The following is a 23,013-nucleotide window of genomic DNA, read 5'->3' on the forward strand; positions in this document are numbered from 1 at the left end:
CCGTACTGTCTTCTGTCCCGGCGCGGCAGCCTTGGCATGCTGCCGCACCGCTCCGGCATCGCAGTTTTCTCCAGCGGTCGCCGGCCTCTAATTTAGGCCCCGGCTTCTGCGCAGGCCTACTTCCGGCCCCGCAACTCCGCACACTTCCTTTTCTTTCGGGCAGGCTTTTTCTCCAGCCCTTCTGCCAATAACCCCGCCCACCGGTGTCATCTTGGTGCTCCACAGGTGGTTTAGCTCCGCCCACTACTCACTGCGCCGCTGCAGGAAGCATTTCGGCACCATGAATGCCTTACTCCGCCCATCCCAATCCTGGCATCCTCGTCCCCCTTGCAATCGCCATGTCCCAGCGGTTTTTGTCAGCCCACAAGAGCTCCGGATACAAGGGTGCCCCTGACTGCCGTCCCTGAAGAGCATCTTCCAAGTCGTGCAGAGGACACCGATTTGTCTGCCGTGAGTAGCTCTGCACTGCAGACTCACACTCTCCACTGCCCTTCTGTCCCCTGGCATTTATTAGGGGCTCGTTTTATCAGGTCTAATTCTAAGGGAGGTCGCTCTTGTCCTACTATTTCTTCCTCTACTTCCTCTGCCCTAGTCAAACACTTTGTTTGTTCGTCTTGTAACTGCAAGCTTCCCTCAGGTCAGTCCTCTCCCCTCTGTCAGGCCTGCAGCAACCCCATTATGCCCACCGCCCAGGATCCCCCTGCTTCTCCACTTGAGAGTGAAGTCCCCACCCCAGGCTGGATTTCCTTTCTGTCATAATCGGTAGCGGACTTAACACGGGTGTCCCAGACCCTTGTGTCCGTGCTTGATCGGTTACCCCTGCAGACCTCCGCAGTAGCCAATTGGTCGCAGGAAGCCCCGTCTGAGCCTTCCACTATAGGCTGCAAAAGATCCAGACAGGAGCGCCGGTCTGAGTCCTCTTCCCCTTCCATCTCACCTCACGGTCCTTCTCTGCGGTCGACTTCTCCCCGCTCCTCCTCCCCTGAGTCAGGCAAGGCGTTCTCTGATGCTCCTTGGGAGGATAATTGGGAGCTGGACTCGAACCAAATCGCTAGCATGAGGGATACGGTTCAGAGTCTCATGGGAGCGATCAATCAAACCTGTGGCATCAAAGAGTCCTCTACGGAACCCGCAGATCAGGTGGTTTCGTTTAGAGGGTCTGGACCACCTCCCAAAGTTTTCGCTCCTCATCCTGAATTTGATGAACTTCTGTCTAGAGAAAGAGAGAATCCGACCAGACGCTTTCAAAGAGGAAAGCGCCTGGCGTCTTATATCCTCTTCCTCCGGATCTCATCGCCAACTGGACTTCTTCCCCCTCTGTGAATCCGCCAGTTTCTAGACTTTCCACCAACACAGTCCACCCGCTGTCTGGAGGGGCGTCTCTGAAAGATTCCAACGACAGGATCATTGAATCCTTCGCAAAGTCTGCTTTCGAAGCGGCCGCATCTTCTCTATGCCCGGCCTTTGCTTCCACCTGGGTTTCGAAGTCTGTATGTAATGGGCCAATCAACTCCGTCAGGGCATTCAGGTGGGAACCCCACCAGAACAGCTGGCGGACCTCGCCATCCAAATTTCTGACGCTGGGGAATATTTGGTTTCCACCTCCCTGGACGCCGCGTCTTGTGCTGCTCAGGCATCCAATAATGTTGTGGCCATACGTCTCACCGTTTGGCTCAAGGACTGGCAGGCGGATCTGTCATCAAAAAAGTCCCTTACCAGCCTGCCCTTTCAAGGTTTACGTCTTTTCGGTTTCAAGTTGGACCAAATTATTAAAGACGCCACCGGGGGCACAAGTTCTCTTCTCCCCAGTCCAAACCTCACTGGCCTCCCCCTAGGCGGCAATTTCGGCCTTTTCAGCCCTTTCGCCGCTTTGCGGCGTCCGATTCTTTTTCCCAACAGCAGAGGCCACAGGCCTGTCAAGTGAAGAAGAAGGTATGCTTCAGACCCAATCCTTCCTGGTGTCCCCGCTACTCCCAAGGTAGATCCTCCAGGTCTAGGACTGGACGATCCACCTCAGCATGAATCACGACTAGACCCCAGCCCACTTCCCAGTCTTCTCTTCTTCAGGGACGTCTGGATCTCTTCAGAAGAGGACGCATGGGTCAGGGAAGTTGTATCCTCAGGATACAAAATAGAATTCATTTCACGGCCCCGGGATCGTTTCTTCGAATCCCGACCTCCAAGAGACCCCGCTCTAGTACCGGGTTTCTTTACAGCCATCGCTTCCCTCCTCAAATCCGGGGTAATCGTTCCCGTCCCAGAGAAAGAACGGTTCACAGGATTCTATTCAAATTTTTTCGTGGTACCGAAAAAAGATGGCAAGGTTCGTCCCATTCTGGAACTCAAATTGCTGAACAAGAGGGTTCGTCTGAGACACTTCAGGATGGAATCCCTTCATTCAGTAATTGCTTCCATGGAGGCTCAGGAATTTCTGTGTTCCATAGACATCCAGGACGCCTATCTCCGTGTCCCTATATTCCCGGGACATCAAAGATTCCTGCGTTTTGCAGTACATCAGGAGCATTTTCAGTTCTTCGCCCTGCCGTTCGGTCTCGCAACCGCTCCAAGGGTTTTCACGAAGATCATGGCAGCGCTGATAGCCCTCTTGAGGGTCAGGGGCCTGGTACTTTTTCCGTACCTCGATGACATCCTCATTAAGGCTCCGTCCTTTTCTCAGGCTCACGAAAGTCTGTCCATCGTCCTCGACACTCTAGCCCATTTCAGGTGGCTTGTTAAAAGGAAGAAGTCCTGCCTTCTTCCTTCTCAGCGCCTCCTTTTTCTGGGCATGCTCTTCGACACTCGTCAGACCAGAGTCTTCCTTCCCGAAGACAAGAGATCCATCCTTCGTCGGGAAGTTCGCTTGCTCCAGGGTCCTCGGCTTCCCTACTTCCGATTGGCCATGAAGGTTCTGGGGAGGATGGTTGCAACATTGGAAGCGATTCCCTTTGCCCAATTTCACTCAAGACCTCTTCAGCAGGCTATTCTATCACAGTGGGACAGGTCTGTCTTCTCTCTGGATTGTCCGATTTTGCTTTCTCCCCAGATCAAATGGTCCCTCAACTGGTGGCTGACGTCACCTCTCATCTCCCAGGGCAGGTCCTTCCTTCCAGTTCACTGGCATGTGGTGACGACGGACTCCAGCCTGCTTTGGTTTTGCACTGCGGATTTTCCAAATCCGCTGCGGAAATATCCGCAACAAAATCCGCAGCGTGGGCACATACCCTTAAACTGACCTGCCGTTATGATTCTCTAGGTCATTCCGAGTTCATTGACACCAAACATGTCTAGGTTATTTTTCTGTCAGTGGTGAAAAAAAATTCAAAACTTTGCTTAAAAAAAAAAAAAACTCTGCGTCTCCATTTTTCGTGATCTGGGGTTGGGTGAGAGCTTATTTTTTGCGTGCCGAGCTGATGTTTTTAGTGATACCATTTTGGTGCAGAAACGTTCTTTTGATCGCCCGTTATTGCATTTTAATGCAATGTCGTAGTGACCGAAAAATTGGAATTTGGGCGTTTCAATTCTTTTTTCTCGCTACGCCGTTTAGCGATCAGGTTAATCCTTTTTTTTTATTGATTGGGCGATTCTGAACGCGGCAATACCAAATATGTGTATATTTGATTTTATTTTTATTGTTTTATTTTGGGGCGAAAGGGGGGTGATTTAAACTTTTAAATTTTTTTTATTTATTTTGTATTTTTTTAAACATTTTTTTTTTTTTTTTACTTTTGCCATGCTTCAATAGCCTCCATGGGAGGCTAGTAGCTGACATAGCCTGATCGGCTCTGCTACATAGCAGCGATCATCAGATCGCTCCTATGTAGCTGAATTACAGGCTTGCTATGAACGCCGACCACAGGGTGGCACTCACAGCAAGCCGGCATCAGCAACCATAGAGGTCTCAAGGAGACGTCTGGTTACTATGCCGTTGCATCGTTGACCCCCGATCACATGACGGGGTCGGCGAGGCGCGCATTTACGGCTGTATGGCCGGAAGCGGTAGTTAAATGTCGCTGTCAGCGTTTGACAATGGCATTTAACTAGTTAATAGCGGCAGTTGGAACGCGATTCCACTCACCGTTATTGCACGCACATGTCAGCTGTACAAAACAGCAGACATGTCACGGCTTTGATGTGGGCTCACCGCCGGAGCCCACATCAAAGCAGGGGATCTGACCTCGGACGTACTAACCCGTCCGAGGTCAGAAAGGGGATAAAAAAAAATAACACTTTTTTTTTAACTTTTTTACTTTGTCCCACTATGGGACTATCATTTTTTGCAAGCTGAGCGCTTGTATATCATGAGGATGCAGCAACATCCCTATGCTATCCAAACTGTCAGCTCTGCACTGACAGATTAAGTTGCTGGTCATGCTCTAGTGACCTGGATCATGACTACATCGGGCCACCATGTCAACAATCGGGACCCCGGTTTCATGCCGCGGGGTCTCTGATCCAAGGGCAGAGTGGCTGTCATCTCTCTACCTGCTCCTTGAATGTTGCAATCACGTTCGATCGCGTTATTTAGGGGGTTAAAGTACAGAGAGGAGTGCGGGAACACTGCTATCACTTAGTGCCATGTGTCAGCTGTCAGAATCAGATGACACCCGGCTGCGATCGCGCGCACGTAATAATTCATCCCACGTCAATATGTACCAGGGCAAGTGGATGTATTATTAATGACAATGTCGGAAAAGGGCTCAAGAAGGTAAATTGCCTAATGAAGTCATTTACAAACTTTCATAAATTTCCATGCTGGACCTTATAATGAAAAAAATATAATATTTACGATAGGTACGCTTTACACTCTTCTGCACTTCTCCTTTATTATTAAGCTGGATACTTAGCCATTTACGTTGACTTCATATTAAAGTGCATCTTTAATTCCCTGCCATTCTGAGCCTTCATTGCATTTAAAAACGTTTGTGGGTGAAAGGAACACCTTTTCCCCACAGCTTTCAAATATGTGCAGGCTGGTTAGTGACTTGTTCAGGATTGGCCGTCCGCTCCACTCCTATAGAGTCTACGGTATATTATAGACTATGCTAACGTATAATTCCAACTGTTGGCACGGTCCCTGACTATGTCTTCTCCTGTCTTGCATTGTTGGTATGCAGTGACTTATTGCAACATAAATATACCTGGAATGTGCTGCCAGCCTTTAGCCGATAGCCATTGTTGCTTTAAACAGTTGGTAGAGTGGTAATCGTCCCTTTTGTAACCACCTCTATTTGCCAGAACGGAGAGTTGACCTGGAAGAACTGAACTGCAGCTTAACTTAATAGTGGTTATGTAATACTTCATTTCCAATGTTTGGACAAAGTCTATGGTTTATCGGGGATGCATTCTGAAATAGGGTTGTGCATTCGGAGACTACTCCTTTTATTGATACGGTTTACACACCCAGAGGTCACTTATTGTATACTGAATTATTATGGAGTTTACTGCATAACAAATATTCTGTTACATCCTGCTAGTGATTGAAGAATTTCATAAAATAAATGGATTCTCCAAGAATGTGATAAAAATTGCCCCCATGACATATTTTAAACTGTAAACTGTCCTAGTCATATGTCAGGATGGGTTGCAGGCTGAAAAATCACGGCTTGACATGCGTTTCTCAACTGACAGAAGAGGAACATAGTGAACAAAAACATACCTCACTCAGCCACTGGAACAGGGCTGTGAGATGAGAAGAAATAAATCTTCTGCTCTTTGCAGAAGTCCCACGAGGATTTTAGCTGTAGCTTCATCCTCCATGCAAATTTACATACCTTTTCTGTACAGTCAGTCTGACCGCTTTATAGCATGGCACGGAGACTGACTGAGCAGAAAGGGTATACAAATATACATGGATGAGTTTGAAGCTGGAGATAAAAACCTTCATATGACTCAGGTAGGGGAAAAATATTTATTTTTCTCCTTCGCCTCATTGGGGGACACAGACCATGGGTGCATGCTGCTTACCACTAGTCGGCTGACACTAAGTTAGCACAAAAAAATTTAGCTCCTCCTCTGCAGTATACACTTTCGTGCTGGCTCCCAGAGAACCAGTTCTTGCTTAGTGTCCGTAGGAGGGTCAAGGGGTCTGGTCTTCAGAAAGATCTTTATTATTTTAATTTTACATTTTTTACCAATTTTTACATTTTTCCAAGTGGAATGAAGGGGAGATGGATCCTTTCAAGGGTCCGCACTCCCCGAACAATCAACAGGCGAGCACGGAAAGTGTCGCCTCTCGTGTCCTTTCCTGCGACTTGGGATTCCAAGCCTGGGCTGAATTTTTTGGGCGACGGGTCCCTTCTAGGGCACCCATCTCCTCTCATCCCTAACGAATGAGCACATGGAGTGTCGCCTCCACGTATCCTCTTCTGCAGCCAGCCCTAGTGCCAGACCTTTAACCCTGTCCCATCCTAGGGGATTTAACCCCTCGGATGTACAGCGGCCCCTTTTTTGGCGTCCGAGCAGCCCCCACTGCGCCACCACTGTTAAAGCGGATGGTACAAGGAGGCGGACGGTCCCTCTCCACCTCCCTTCTAGAGGGATGGTGGATTGAGGGTTTTTTCCCCCTTAACCCTGCACAGTCCAGACCAGCAGCAGCACAGGAGAACCTGCAGCAAGCTGCCTAACCTGCTATCTGGCAGCTTCTCCGGGTAAGTGCCGGGGCTGGTGGTCTCCTTTCAGGCGGTCTGGGGTGGCGCTAGTTAAGGGACACTGTGGGGGCTCGTATTCAGCCCAGTCCTGCATTGGTGCCGGCGGGGGCTGAAAATTTAGTACCTGTCTTCGGCACTGTACTAGGCCGCAACCCCCATCTCCGCCCATGCAATGATGTGAGGCGGAGGCTCCGCCCACAGGTCCTGGCGCTTCTCGCACAGCACGAGAAGTGCCTGTTTGATCTTGGGGGCCATTTTTCTCCTCCCACACTGCCTCAGGACACACTAACTGACATCAGGAAGGACGGAAAGGTCCCATCAGAAAGTGTTCTCAGAGCTGTGGCCACGCAGTTGGAGAAAAGCAGGAGGAGCGGGGACACTGACCTGGGTAAGGGAGAGCTGCATTATACATCTTCCTCCCTGCTGTAACCCCTTTTCTCCATAGTATCCCTTCACAGCAGCCCCTGTTATTGTAGGGCCACATTGATGGGTACATCATGTCCCAGCCTAAGGCATCTAAAAAGTCTAACAAGACTATGGCTATATTTTTTACCTCATGCTCCTCCTGCCAGTCTGTGTTTCCTAATGCTCAGAGTTCACCACTCTGCCATGCCTGTGACCCCAACTGCGCTCAGGAGCCCTCCGCTGCCACTGAGCCCAGCGTACCTAGTCCCCCTGAGTGGGCTTCGTCACTGTCTCAATCCATGACTTCGCTAGCCAAAGTGATTGAATCCCTCCGTGATCCTTCGGGGGACCGGAGCATTTGCAGGACTGATGTAGGCGGATCTTCCCCGAGCCGGAAGCAGTCGGTTAGTAGGGGCCAAAAGCACTCTAGAAGCCGTCAGGCATCTAGAAAATGGATCCATAGCACGTCTCCTGAGCAGACATGTTCTTTGTCGCTTCAGAGCTCTGTTTCTCGCTCCCCCTCTCCATAGGTCAGTAGCGAACGCTAATCTGAGTGTGAATCTGATGGTTCCTTAGATCCGGATTCGCCAGATTTTCAGAAAACAGTGAATTCGCTGATTGAGGCTGTCAACCAGGCTTAAAGGTTGAGGAAGATTCCGGCTCTGCTACGTATCAAACCGTGTCTTTTAAGAGGACTGAAAGCTCTCATAAGGCATTTGCTATTCATCCTGAATTTAGAGCCATAGTTAATAGGCACAGAGAACGCCTGGATAAATTCTTCACAGGACAAAGGCCTCTTGAAGCAAAGTATCCTTTTTCAGCTGATCTGAAAAAGATTGGGCTGAATCTCCGGTGGTAGATCCTCCAGTGTCCCACCTAGCATCTAAAATTCTCTTGTCTGTGCCGAAAAGCTCATCCATCAAAAATCCCACGGACCGTCAGATAGAAAGTTTGGCTCGCTCTGTCTTTGAAGCCTCAGGTTCGGCTCATTACCCATCCTTTGCCGCAGCATGGGCAGCTAAGGCAATGGTTTTCTGGTCAGAGATCTTAGCTGCTTCACTTCGGAGCAGTAACCTTCCTCCAGAGGCATCTTGCCAACAAAATTTCCCAGGCAGGCGATTACCTGGTACATGCATCTCTGGATGCGGCCGGTTGTGCAGCTCAGTCAGCAGCCAATGCCATCACTATCAAAAGGACCTTATGTCTCAGAGAGTGGAAGATGGACTCTGCATCAAAAAAGTCTCTCACCTCCCTTCCTTATCAAAGCGGTCGCTTATTTGGAGAAAAACTGGATCAGCTTATTTCCGATGCTACGGGAAGGAAGAGTAAATTCCTTCCCCAACAGAGACTTAGGAATCCCTTTCGGAGACAGCAACAAATCCATTTCCGTTCCTTTTGCTCCACTCCAGGCTGGGCCACTACCACTACTTTGTCCGGTTCTGGACGTTCTCCACGAAGGGATGGAGGAGCTCAGGTCTCGTACAGACTTAACCAGCATTGGAAGTCCCGAACCAAGCAGTCGAGACCTAAAGGTCCTAGGTCTCAGAAATTTTCCCCACGTTGACTACCAGCGCTATCCGGTCGACACCATCAGAGTAGGCGGCCACCTACTTCTTTCGTCAGGTCTGGCTTTCCGTCGTCTCCGACGAGTGGGTCAGAGATCTGGTGTCGTCCGGATACAAGATCGACTTTGCTACCCTCCCCCATTCACCTTTCTTTCCCTCCCGTCCTCACTCTTCAGAGGCAAGGCTTTCTCCCAGGCCATAGATGCATTGCGTCATAATGGCATCATTGTCCCTGTCCCAGAAAGTGAAAGGTTCCAGGGTTTCTATTCAAACCTTTTTGTCGTCCCAAAGAAGGGCGGAAAGTTAAGACCCATACTAGACCTCAAACTTCTAAACAAGTTTGTCAATTCTTGGCCTCAGTTGACTTCTGAGACGCTTACTTACATATTCCGCTTTCCCCCCTCACCAGAGATTCCTGCGCTTCGCCATTCGTGACCAGCAGTTTCAATTCACGGCCCTGCGCTTCGCCCTTGCTGTTGCCCCCAGAGTTTTCACAAAGGTCATGGTGGCTGTCATGGCCATCGTGCGTGATCGTTCTGCTCTATCCGTCTTTCCACGACTGCGTGGAGTCCGTTTGCATTACTTGCGATACCCTTTCTCGCCTGGGCTGGCGTGTAAACTTAAGCAAATTTTCTCCTGTCCCAGCCCAACAGATTTCCTTTCTAGGAATGTTCCTCTACTCATATCGGGGGCTGGTAATTCTATCTCCAGACAAGGTCTTTGCCCTTCATCAAGGAGCCGGAGCGCTTTGTCAGTCTTCCCCTTACTCCATCCGGTTTGCAATGAGGTTACTATGAAAGATGGTGGCTGCAATGGAAGCGGTCCCTTTTGCCCAACTGCCCTTCTGGCAGTTTGGGACAAAAACCTGTTCTCTCTCGACTGCAGGTGCCACTTGTCCCTGCAGGTTAGACGAGCTCTAAGGTGGTGGACGTTGAGCTCTTCCCTCAACTGGGGAAGTTTTTCCTACCTGTTCAATGGCTGGTGGTGACTACCGATGCCAGTCTTTTGGGCTGGGGAGCAGTCTTCCGCCACCACACTGCTCAGGGCCGTTGGTCAATTTAGAAATCGAAGCTACCGATCAAAGTTCTGGAGATCTGTGCTTTTCGGCTGGCCCTGCAACAGTTACATCATCTTCTAGCAGGTCACCCCACCCATATTCAATTAGACAACGCTATGGCTGTGGCATACATCAATCATCAAGGGGGTACCTGCAGCATGGCGGCCATGTCTGAGGTAACTCACATCCTTCGATGGGCAGAGAACAACCACTCGGTTATCTCAGCAGTGCACATTCCAGGAGTGGAAAACTGGACGGAGGACTTTCTCAGCCATCAGGGTCTCTCCTCGGGGGGAGTGGGAGCTTCATCCAGAAGTCTTCAACCAGATCTGTCTTTGCTGGGGGATCCCAGATGTCGTGGCGTCCAGACTGAATGCCAAGGTTCCCCAGTTAATAGTGAGGACTCGAGATCCGAGAGCTATCAGTGTTGATGCTCTGGTTCTTTTGTGGCTCCAATTCTGCCTTCTGTACATTTATCCCCCTCTACCGTTACTCACCAAAGTAATCAGGAAGATCAAGGGGGAAGGAGTTCCAGTGATGCTGGTCGCTCCCGATTGGCGACGCCGTGCGTGTTTCGCAGAGTTGGTACGCCTCGTCGCCGACATACCCTGGAGGCTGCCGGATCAGCCAGATCCGCTCTCCCAGAGCCCGATCTACCACCAGAACTCAGGGGCCTTGTGTTTAACGGCGTGGCCATTGAATGCTGGTTCTTGACCCAGGCTGGGTTTTCTCAACAAGTCATTTCCACTATGGTTATTGCCCGTAAACCCTCATCAGTCCATATCTATCATCGTAACTGGAAGACATTTTTTGCTTGGTGCAAGGATCACGGTCTTTCCCCTCTTGTCTTCTCAGTTCCGACCATTTTAGAGTTCCTACAGGCTGGTCTGGACTCTGGTCTGGCACTCAGCTCTCTCAAGGGCCAAATCTCTGCTCTATCGGTCTTATTTCAGAGGCGCATCGCGTCAAAACTTCAGGTTAAAACGTTTCTTCAGGGGGTGTCACACTTCACTCCTCCCTATTGCATGCCTTTAGAGACTTGGGACCTCAACTTTGTGCTAAGTTCCCTTCAGTAACCTCCCTTTGAACCGCTTCAGGACATTTCGTTGGTTTTTCTGTCCTGGAAAGTTGCCTTCCTTGTGGCGATCACATTGATCAGGAGAGTTTTGGAATTAGCCGCCTTATTCTGCCTTGCGCCTTTCCTTAATTTCCATCAGGACAAGGTTGTCCTCAGGCCGTCACCGTCCTATTTGCCAAAGGTCATCCTACCATCTTAACAAGGACATTATTCTTCCTTCCTTTTGTCCAGCCCCTATTCACAGGGTTGAAAGAGCTCTCCACACTCTGGACCTGATCGGAGCTCTGCGAAGGTACGTCTCAAGGACGGCATTCTTCAGAAGAGCAGATGCTCTGTTCGTTATCCCGGAAGGTCGCAGGAAGGGTCTTGCCGCTTCTAAGGCCTTGATAGCCAGGTGGATTCGTTCCACCATTCAGGAGTCATGTAGAGTCAGAAGTCAGTCCATCCCAGTGGTGATCAAAGCACACTCCACTCGGGCGGTGGGGGCTTCTTGGGCCATTCAGCATCTGGCAATGGCGGAGCAGGTCGGTAAAGCTGCGACTTGGTCCAATTTACATACCTTTGCAAAGCACTATACTATTCTCAGGCTTCAGGAGAAGCGAGTCTGGGCAGAAGAATTCTGCATGCAGCGGTGGCGCACATTTAGGCAGTTGTTGCATGAAACCTAATCCTTTCTGTTTTGGGACGTGCCAGGGTCTGTGTCCCCCAGTGAGGCGATGGAGAAACAGGGATTTTTGTGTACTCACCGTAAATTTCTTTTCTCCTAGCCACTCATTGGGAGACACAGCACCGACCCTGTTAGCCTATTGGCTTATATGGCTTTTGCCTGTCCTTTAAGTTGACATGTTGCACTCTTCTATGTTGTTACTGTTTGTTCCTACTGCTTTTGCACCGAACTGGCTCTCTGGGAGCCAGCACGAGGGTGTATACTGCAGAGGAGGAGCTAACTTTTTTGTGTTAACTTAGTGTCAGCCTCCTAGTGTCAAGCAGCATACACCCATGGTCTGTGTCCCCCAGTGAGTGGGTCGGAGAAAAGGATTTTACGGTGAGTACACAAAAAATCCCTGTTTTCCCATGTGACAGTTTTGCTATGGCACCTTAGTGAGATATGCATGTTTATGATGCTGCTTCTCTGTCATTTGAGACGTCTCGAGTGATGTTTTCAGTTTGCAATCCATCCTGAATTTCGACGACGATAGGTTGCAGTTTGAGATATGTCACGTTTCTTATTCAATTTTTGCAGAACATTTTAAGGAGGACCTGTCATCAGGTCAAAAAAGACAAGTTTTTGCTCTACCGTTATATATATATATATATATATATATATATATATATATATATATATATATATATATATATATATATATATATATATTGCTCACAACAATCTCTAGAGGAGTAGCTTTAGGCTGCACTGCTTTATTACTGTGAGAATCGCCACATTGAAAAAGAAAACGTGGCACTAAATAAAATGGCCCATATCTCTGGAACCATATAGTAAATATAAATGGATAAAGCAACTGACTATATATATATATATATATATATATATATATATATATATATATATATATATATATATATATATATATATATATATATATATATATATATATATATATATATAGTCAGTTGCTTTATCCATTTATATTTACTATATGGTTCCAGAGATATGGGCCATTTTATTTAGTGCCACGTTTTCTTTTTCAATGTGGCGATTCTCACAGTAATAAAGCAGTGCAGCCTAAAGCTACTCCTCTAGAGATTGTTGTGAGCAACGCCCACTTGGTACAAACCATAAAAGTTAGCACTAATTTAAAAGGTCCATATTGCTGTAACTTCATGGGAGTTTTAAGAATAAATTAACAGTGGATTAGTCAAGGGAGCAGCAGGAATAAAGTTGGAGCACAGACCTTACACCTTTAACCTTGTGATAGGTCATCTTTAACGCCATGGCCTTGCAGGGGGTTTTGAACTTTGCAGCAAAACAGCTCAGATTGCAATAATAATAACATATTAAATGAATCACCACAGAATTTTGGACATAATATAATAATAAAAATGTTTTTAAAGGTGAAACTTTACTTACCGTAGATTTATTTTTTTCTGCTTACAGTGATCTGCAATTTCCTGCTATGGCATTAACCTAAAACATTGTGTAAACCATCAAACATTATATTTGAATGGATTAACCCATGAATGATATGTATCCGCATTGCACAGGTCATGTGATAAATGTATGATTGCTTGTGCTCCCAAAGCTAGTACACCCACTGATTGATCGAATGGGGGTCTTTTGTCTCCTGCTAGAATAAAGCAATGGTCACGCATGTACACTACCTTTTTTTCATTGCCTATGGGACTGACTGGGATAGCCAAGTCCCTTAGACTTTGATTGGAGCAGTAGTGTGCATGCGTGACCTCCACTCTATTTAGATGAGGGTGGCAGTTATTTCCTGTGATCTTTGGTGGTCCCAACAATTTGTATCTCAATCTGGATAAATGATAAATGTTTGTCATGCGCAGACGTCTATGCTTTTGTGTGGATGTGTAGAGCGTAATGTTTTTTTTCCTCCAATGTTAATTGTTATTGCTTTCTGTATATCCATTATTTAGGTGATTGTATGGGGTGACTGTGAGGTGTCTGATCAAATGGGTGAGAAAAGCTGCTCATCTGTGAAACCTTGCTCTACACCTCTGGATACAGAAGACTCCGTCACTGCTGTCAGTGTGAACCAAGTAATTGCTTCTCAAGGAAGGTAATCATGTAAATAGATTATGTGAACTTCATCTAAAGATGTGGTTTTCCCTTCCCTCATATATTATTGATATGAGATCCTCCAGTATAAAGCATGTGGATGTCTGTATTAGGGCATTCGGATATCAGAGGGTGCACCTCAACAAGCAGATTCTTGCTCTATCAGAATTGAGCTATTCATCTAAATGGCTAAATGTTAGAGAGTAAATGCTTGGTTGGCCCTGGCTTTCCTTGGCAAAATCTTCTGTTTGCCGGGGGCTCAGCTGATCGCTTACAGTGGCTCCCATGTCTGTGATGAGACAAGTAAACGTGCCTTCCAGTTCTTTATAGATTGTAGTTTCTGTGTACTATGTGCATTATTTAGATATATTTAAGATTACATTGAGAACCTGTAAGTGACATAATTTTTTCTTATCTAGCTATATCATTGCTGTTGGATTAGACTATGGCAAGATTAATCTGTACAAATGGCAGTACAATATTACGCCTAATGACTGGATAAAAGCTTATGAGATAGACCAAAGGTGAGTGTCATTGTCTACATCAGGGGTGGGGTACTTTTTTCTGCCAAGGACCATTTCAATATTTATAATATAATTCGTAAGCTATCCAAAATTATCAACTTGAAAATGATCCTGCTATATTTGGTCAAACATTTATTTTATTATTTATGTATTATGCTTTGCTTATATACCACCATCATATCCCGCAGCACTTCACATACATTATCAGCACTGTCCCCATCGGGGCTCACAAACTAGATTACCTATCACCGTGCCTTTGAGTGTGGGAGGAAACCCACGCAAACATGGGGAGAACATACCAATTCCTTGCAGATGTTGTCCTTGGTGGGACTTGAACCCAGGACCCATAGCTGCAAATTAACAGTGCTAACCAGTAATTAATTAATTCAACTCATTTGGTAGCTAGAGTTGCTTTCTTTGATGAGGTGTGTGATGTTAGGTGGTATTGATGATGTTGCTGCTCGCAACTGATTTCCCAAGTTTTCATCCGTCTGGAATGGAGTCGACTCTTGGAGATAATGTTTGTAATAAATTGATCACAGCAGTAAGTTTTTCTGAACATAGATGTAAAAAAAAATGCACGTTACATTTATAGAACAGTGGGAAGTCTGCTGTATACATCACATAGGATACACTGAGACTGCAATATATACATCATATAGGAGACACTGAAATGGCTGTAAATCACATAGGAGACACAGATTGCTGTTTATACATCACATAGGAGGAACAAACTGTTTTATATAGATCACATAGAAGATACTGCTTTTTATACATTGCATTGGAGACATCAAGACTGCTGTATTCAGTACATTAAATAAGAGACACTAGAACTGGGATATACATTGGAGAAACTGGGACTGGTGTTTATATATAACATAGGAGACACTGGGGCTGCTGTCTTCTTGAGTGAGATGGGAGCGCAAAGAGCGCTAACTCCTCCCCCAAGCCTTCATTGCAAGTGTAAGGAGAAATTAAAAAGCCAGCGACTGGCAAAATGGGGCAGGTGGTTGAAGCATTGTAGTACCCAGGAATCTGCCTGGGTCCATAGAAAGTGACATTACCCACCCTTGGTCTACATTCTTATTTCAGTAAGCAATTTGCATTTTCATTAAATAACCTGTCATCCCTCTTTTATTCTTCGTGTGACTAAATTGATAACTTCAAATTTCTACAGTGTGCCCAATCAATATGGTGTGTCTCTGCATAGTCTGACATTGCCAGCACTGATTGGACAGTGTCAAATTGTTTGGAGACGCCTTCTTGACAATGGCTATGGTGAAGTCCATTTGCAAAAAGGAGACGTTAATGAGGAACATGACAAAGCAGTTATCACAGGCTCCTTTCCCACTCCGCTTCATCAGCTGGAAGTTACAGAAGAACAATTTTTCCACCTATAAAAATATCAAAACTAAAATAATGTTGTTGCGTAAGTGTAAACACCTTTTTAAAATTGGGTATGTGGTTGTGTTCAGAATTAGCCAATCACATTTAAACTCATGTTATATAGTAGTCAGTACACAGCTGCCATCATTTAACCCCTTTCTGACATATGACGTACTATCCCGTCGAGGTGGGGTGGGCCCGTATGACCACTGACGGGATAGTACGTCATATGCGATCGGCACGAGTGTCAGCTGACTATCGCAGCTGACATCCTGCACTATGTGCCAGGAGCGGTCGCGGACCACTCCGGGCACATTAACCTCCAGAACACCACGATCAAACATGATCTTAGTGTTCCGGCGGTATACGGAAGCATCGTGCAGAGAGGGGGCTCCCTGCGTGCTTCCCTGAGACCCTCAGAGCAACGCAATGTGCTCGCATTGTTCCAAGGGTCTCCTACCTCCTTCTCCCTGCAGGCCCCGGATCCAAAATGGCTGCAGGGCTGCTTCCAGGTCCTGCAGGGAGGTGGCTTACCAGCGCCTGCTCAGAGCAGGCGCTGGTAAGCCTGCAGCCCTGCCTGTCAGATCGCTGATCTGACACAGTGCTGTGCAAAGTGTCAGATCAGCGATCTGACCCTATAACATGATGCCCCCCCTGGGGCAATGTCATAATGTAAAAAAAAAATATTCAGATGTGTAAAAAAAAAAAAAAAAATTCCTAAATAAAGAAAAAAAATATACGGTATATATTGTTCCCATAAATACAGTTCTTTATATAAAAAAAACAATAAAAGTATACATATTTAATATCGCCGCATCTGTAACGACCCGACCTATAAAACTCTCCCACTAGTTAACCCCTTCAGTGAACACCGAAAAAAAGAAAAGAGGCAAAAAACAACGCTTTATTATCATACCGCCAAACAAAAAGTGGAATAACGCGTGATCAAAAAGACGGATATAAATAACCATCATACCGCTGAAAACGTCATCTTGTTCCGCAAAAAACAAGCTGCCATACAGCATCATCATGGAAAAAATAAAAAAGTTATAGTCCTCAGAATAAAGCGATGCAAAATAATTATTTTTATATAAAAGTTTTAATCATATAAAAGCACCAAAACATAAAAAAAAATATAAATGAGGTATCGCTGTAATCGTACTCGAAGAATAAGGGTATGTGCACACGTATCTGTGAGGGATGCGGATTTTTCTGCAGCGGATTTAAAAATTCGCAGTGCAAAACTGCTGCGGTTTTACTGCAGATTTATCGCGGTTTCTATTGCGGATTCCGCTGCGGGTTTTCACCTGCAGTTTTCTATTGGAGCAGGTGTGAACCCGCAGCGGAATCCGCACAAAGAATTGACATGCTGCGGAATGTAAACAGCTGCATTTCCGCGCGTTTTTTTTCCGCAGCATGTGCAATGCGGATTTCGTTTCCCATAGGTTTACATTATACTGTAAACGCTGGGGAAACCGCTGCATATCCGCAGCGTGTGCACATACCCTAAAACTGCTTTATCAATTTTACGAAACGCGGAACGGTATGAACGCTCCCCCCCAAAAGAAATTCTTGAATAGCTGGTTTTTGGTCATTCTGCCTCACAAAAATAGGAATAAAAAGCGAACAAAAAATGTCACATGCCCAAAAATGGTACCAATAAAAACCTCAACTCGTCCCGCAAAAAACAAGACCTCACATGACTCTGTGGACCAAAGTATGGAAAAATTATAGCTCTCAAAATGTGGAAACTTTTTTTCAATAAAAAGCGTCTTTTGGTGTGTGAGAGCTGCGAATAATACAAATCCGCTAAAAAAAAACCACTATAAAAGTAAATCAAACCCCCCTTCATCACCCCCTTAGTTAGGGAAAAATAATAAAATAAAAAAAAGTATATACCGTATATACTCGAGTATAAGCCGAGATTTTCAGCCCAAATTTTTGGGCTGAAAGTGCCCCTCTCGGCTTATACTCGAGTCACGGTAGCGGTGGGGTCGGCGGGTGAGGGGGAGAGGGCGCTGAGATATACTTACCTAGTCCCAGCGATCCTCGCGCTGTCCCTGCCGTCCCACGGGCTTCTGTGCTGCAGCTTCTTCCCCTCTTCAGCGGTCACGTGGGACCGCTCATTACAGAAATGAATAGGCGGCTCCACCTCCCATAGGGGTGGAGCCGCCTATTCATTTCTCTAATCAGCGGTGCCAATGACCGCTGACAGGAAGAGGCTGCAGCACAGAAGACTGGGAGGAAGGCGGGGAGCGTCAGGATCGCTGGGACTAGGTAAGTATATCATACTTACCTGTCCCCGTTCCAGCCGCCGGGCGCCGCTCCATCTCCCCGGCGCCTCCATCTTCCCGGCGTCTATCTGCACTCTGACTGTTCAGGCAGAGGGCGCGATGACGCGTATAGTGTGCACGGCGCCCTCTGCCTGATCAGTCAGAGCAGAGACGCCGGGAAGATGGAGGCGCCGGAACGAGACGCTGGGAGCTGCAATCAAGAGAGGTGAGTATGTGTTTTGTTTTTTTTTATTGTAGCAGCAGCAGCAGCGGCCATGGCACAGATTTATGTGCAGCATCTATGGGGCAGTATGAACGGCACACAGCACTATATGGGGCATCTGTGCAGCATCTATGGGGCAATATGAACGGCACACAGCACTATATGGGGCATCTGTGCAGCATCTATGGGGCAATATGAACGGCACACAGCACTATATGGGGCATCTGTGCAGCATCTATGGGGCAATATGAACGGCACACAGCACTATATGGGGCATCTGTGCAGCATCTATGGGGCAATATGAACGGTGCAGAGCACTGTATGGGGCATCTGTGCAGCATCTATGGGGCAATATGAACGGTGCAGAGCACTATATGGCACAGCTATGGGGAAATAATGATCTATTTTTATTTTTGAAATTCACCGGTAAATGCTGCATTTCCACCCTAGGCTTATACTCGAGTCAATAAGTTTTCCCAGTTTTTTGTGGCAAAATTAGGGGGGTCGGCTTATACTCGGGTCGGCTTATACTCGAGTATATACGGTATTTCCATTTTCCCATTAGGGTTAGGGTTGCGGCTAGGGTTAGGGTTGGGGTTAGGGCTCCAGTTAGGGTTGGGGCTAAAGTTAGGGTTAGGTTTGGGGCTAAATTTAGGGTTTGGGCTAAAATTAGGGTTTGGGTTGGGGCTAAAGTTAGGGTTTGGATTACATTTACAGTTGGGACTAGGGTTAGGGGTGTGTCAGTGTTAGAGATGTGGTTAGGGTTATGGTTGGGACTAGTGTTAGGGGTGTGTTGGATTTAGGGGTGTGGTTAAGGTTGGGATTAGGGTTAGGGGTGTGTTGAATTTAGGGGTGTGGTTGGGATTAGGGTTAGGGGCATGTTCGGGATAGGGGTGTGCTTGGGTTAGGGTTTCAGTTAGAATTGGGGGTTTCCACTGTTTAGGCACATCAAGGGCTCTCCAATCGCGACATGGCGTCCGATCCAATTCCAGCCAATTCTGCGTTGAAAAAGTAAAACAGTGCTCCTTCCCTTCCGAGCTCTCCCGTGCGCCCAAACAGGGGTTTATCCCAACATATGGGGTATCAGCTTACTCAGTACATATTGGACAACAACTTTTGGAGTTCAATTTCTCTTGTTACTCTTGGGAAAATAAAAATTTGGGGGGCTAAAAACCCTTTTTGAGGGAAAAAATGAATTTTTTATTTTCATGGCTCTGCGTTATAAACTAGTGAAACACTTGGGGGTTCAAAGCTCTCAAAACACATCTAGATAAGTTCCCTGGGGGGTCTAGTTTCCAATATGGGGTCACTTGTGGGGGTTTTCTACTGCTTAGGTACATTAGGGGTTCTGCAAACACGATGTGACGCCTGCAGACCATTCCATCTAAGTCTGCATTCCAAACGGCACTCCTTCCCTTCCGAGCTCTGCCATGCGCCCAGTCGTTTACCCCCACATATGGGGTATTGGCATACTTGAGACAAATTGCACAACAACTTTTGGGGTCCAATTTCTTCTCTTACCCTTGGGAAAATAAAAAATTGGGCGCAAAAAGATAATTTTTGTGAAAAAATATGATTTTTAATTTTTACGGCTCTGCATTATAAACTATTGTGAAGTACTTGGTGGGTCAAAGTGCTCACCACACATTTAGATAAGTTCCTTAGGGGGGTCTACTTTCCAAAATGGTGTCACTTGTGGGGGTTTCAATGTTTAGGCACATCAGGGGCTCTCCAAACACAACATGGCATTTTATATCAAAAGTCAAGGTCCGTAAACAGCTTACAATACAACAAAGGGATCTCATTGTTGAAAGTCATCAGTCAGGAGTAGGCTCCTAAAAAAATTCCATGGCATTAGATGTACCATGGAACTCTGAGAAGACGCTCAAAGGTTGAACTTTTAGGGTATATGCACACGTTGTGGATTTTGCTGCTGATCTGCAGCTGTTTTCCATGAGTTTACAGTACCATGTAAACCTATGGAAAACAAAATCCGCAGTGCACATGCTGCGGAAAGAAACGCGCGGAAACGTAGCATTGTTTTTTCCGCAGAATGTCAATTCTTTGTGCGGATTCCGCAGCGGTTTGCACCTGCTCCATAATAGGAATCAGCAGGTGTAAAACCGCATGTGAAATCCGCACAAAAACTGCAAAAAACATGGTAAATCCGCATGTAATCTGCAGTGCGGTTTACCTGCGGAATTACCAAAATCAGCCCAGAAAAATCCGCAGGACTTTCCGCATCTTGTGCACGTAGCCTTAGGCTATAGTTCCAAAACACATGTTTGGTGCAAAGCCAACGTTGCGCATCACGAAAGAACACTATATCCGTAGTGAAGCATGGTGGATACAGCATTATGCTTTGGGGCAGTTTTTCAGCCGCTGAAAGTGGGGCTTTAGTGAAGTAGTGGGGCTTTATATGGAGTGAATGGAACATGCCCAAATATGAGTCAATTTTGCAAACAATCATTCAACCTCTGCTAAAAAACTGAATATGAAGAGGAATTTCACCTTTCAGCACACAACAATGACCATAAGCAAACCATCTCTAAATCAACAAGAGAATGGCTTCATCAAAAGAAGATCAAATTGTTTGAATTACCCAGCCAGAGCTTAGACTTAAATCCAACTGAAAATCTGTGGGCTACCTGGAGGGGGGAGCTGTACACAGGAGATTACCTTACAATCGGACAGATCTAAACAGGGGTATGTCATCTGTCATATCCACCATACATATGTACTATATATATATATATATATATATATATATATATATATATATATATATATATATACACACAGTACAGACCAAAAGTTTGGACACACCTCATTTAAAGATTTTTCTGTATTTTCATGAAAATCGTACATTCACACTGAAGGCATCAAAACTATGAATTAACACTTGTGGAATTATATACTTAACAAAAAAGTGTGAAACAACTGAAAATATGTCTTATATTCTAGGTTCTTCAAAGTAGCCACCTTTTGCTTTGATGGCTGCTTTGCACACTCTTGGCATTCTCTTGATGAGCTTCAAGAGGTAGTCACTGGAAATGGTTTTCTCTGCACAGGTGTGCCCTGTCAGGTTTAATAAGTGTGATTTCTTGCCTTATAAATGGTGTTGAAAAGTTGAACGGATGGACTCTACATGCCTGGTTCCCACTGTGAAGCGTGGAGGGGGAGGTGTGATGGTGTGGGGGTGCTTTGCTGGTGACACTGTTTGGGATTTATTCAAAATTGAAGGCATACTGAACCAGCATGTCTACCACAGCATGCTTTGCGTTTAGTTTGACCATCATTTATTTTCAAACAGGACAATGACCCCAAACACACCTCCAGGCTGTGTAAGGGCTATTTGACCAAGAAGGAGAGTGATGGGGTGCTACGCCAGATGACCTGGTGTCCACAGTCACCAGAGCAGAACCCAATCGAGATGCTTTGGGGTGAGCTGGACCGCAGAGTGAAGGCAAAAGGCCAACAAGTGCTAAGCATCTCTGGGAACTCCTTCAAGATTGTTGGAAGACCATTTCCGGTGACTATCTCTTGAAGCTCATCAAGAGAATGCCAAGAGTGTGCAAAGCAGCTACTTTGAAGAACCTAAAATATAAGACACAATTTCACACTTGTTGTTTCACACTTTTTTGTTAAGTATATAATTCCACATGTGTTAATTCATAGTATTGATGCCTTCAGTGTGAATGTACAATTTTCATAGTCATGAAAATACAGAAAAATCTTTAATTGAGGTGTGTCCAAATTTTTGGTCTGTACTGTATATATACATTTTTTTTGTGTAAATGCACGCTTTAACTTCTTTTCAGCAGGCCTACTAGGCTTTGTGTTTTATTAGTTGCTAAAATGGCAAAATGTGTACATGAAAAGACAAATTGGAATAGCGACACAATATATGCAGCTGGTGCACATATCAATTTTGCTGGTGCATGTCTAGGAATATGACAATTTATTTTATTGCAATGTAAGATTATCCCCTCCCCAAAAAATCATTAAATGGTAATTGAGAAGTGTGATCCGACACTAATGTGTTGAAAGTTAAAATTGATGAAGAGTTTGTAGTTTAAATTATTGACAAGCGAAGGGATAAATGTCATTAGTGTTGTTAATAATCTTGGCAATTCCGGCATATTTAATACCTGCAGGTTGTGACAAGTCAATTTCTCCCGGTTGACAGAAGTGAGATAAAGTAGACTAATTAGATGTAAGATGGTATTTGAATCTTGCAGCCCAGCTGAGTTTGACATTTTCCTGTTGTCACACAGATCCTTTCCTTATTCCATGCTCTCTCTTTCAGCCTTTGTCACACTCTGACTGTCAAGCAGCTCTGCTGGAGAACCAAGCCAGGTCGTGCTGGACATGATGATCCGGACAATGGAGAGTGGTTGCAGCTGGCGAGCTGTGGAGCAGATCATGGTGTTAAGATATTCAATGTTAACAAGAGTATATTCTCATTATAAAAGCTACTTGGAGAAATGAACATAATTTATGAATGAGCTAGCACGGCCGGTGCTGATAGATCATGGCTTCAAAGAAGCTGAGCGTCATTTTAGTTACAATTCCAGGACTGGCAGATTCTTTATTAAAAGTAGCAATAAATAATCTATAGGACAACTGACATTTGCATGCTGTCAATCAAACGTTTGCTTCATGTATAGCATTCTGCACAAAGAATGAATCCAGGAATCATGATCTTTTCTGTCCTGGATTTGTCTTAAAAGTTCAACTTTGTAACCCATTTGTCATCATATAAATGGAAACATGCAGTCATCTCATCCTTGGCTCCTTGTTCACTGTCTAGACTAAAAAAAAAAAAGTTGTCTTTTCCTTTGAATTCGTTTTAAAAGGGTTGTCCACGACTGGAGCAACCCCTTCTTAATCCATATGTTTGCCTCCAGTAAAATAATAACACATACACTCAGGTGACAGCGCTATTCCAGCAGTGTCGACTGTGGCTCTACCGGGGATCACATGACATTGTTACTTCACACTATCCCTAAGGCCAACATTGATAAATCACACACATCTGGAGGAAGTGAGAGTTGCTACTCTCTCTGCCTCCAGATCTATGTGCTATGTATGAAG

General features: G+C 45.6%; 1 protein-coding gene across 1 annotated transcript in view; it reads left to right on the forward strand.

The window, feature by feature from the left end:
• ELP2 (elongator acetyltransferase complex subunit 2) overlaps window positions 1-22,703 on the forward strand; it is a 196,298-nt gene extending 173,595 nt beyond the window's left edge. The window contains exons 20-22 of the mRNA XM_069730578.1: window positions 13,369-13,511; window positions 13,930-14,034; window positions 22,226-22,703. Coding sequence (XP_069586679.1) covers window positions 13,369-13,511; window positions 13,930-14,034; window positions 22,226-22,388 — 411 coding nt within the window. The 3' untranslated portion in view covers window positions 22,389-22,703. The remainder of the gene's footprint in view (window positions 1-13,368; window positions 13,512-13,929; window positions 14,035-22,225) is intronic.
• Window positions 22,704-23,013: the final 310 nt, after the last annotated feature.

The sequence above is a fragment of the Ranitomeya imitator genome, chromosome 6 (genome assembly GCF_032444005.1).
Source record: "Ranitomeya imitator isolate aRanImi1 chromosome 6, aRanImi1.pri, whole genome shotgun sequence".
In the NCBI taxonomy this organism is placed as follows: domain Eukaryota; kingdom Metazoa; phylum Chordata; class Amphibia; order Anura; family Dendrobatidae; genus Ranitomeya; species Ranitomeya imitator.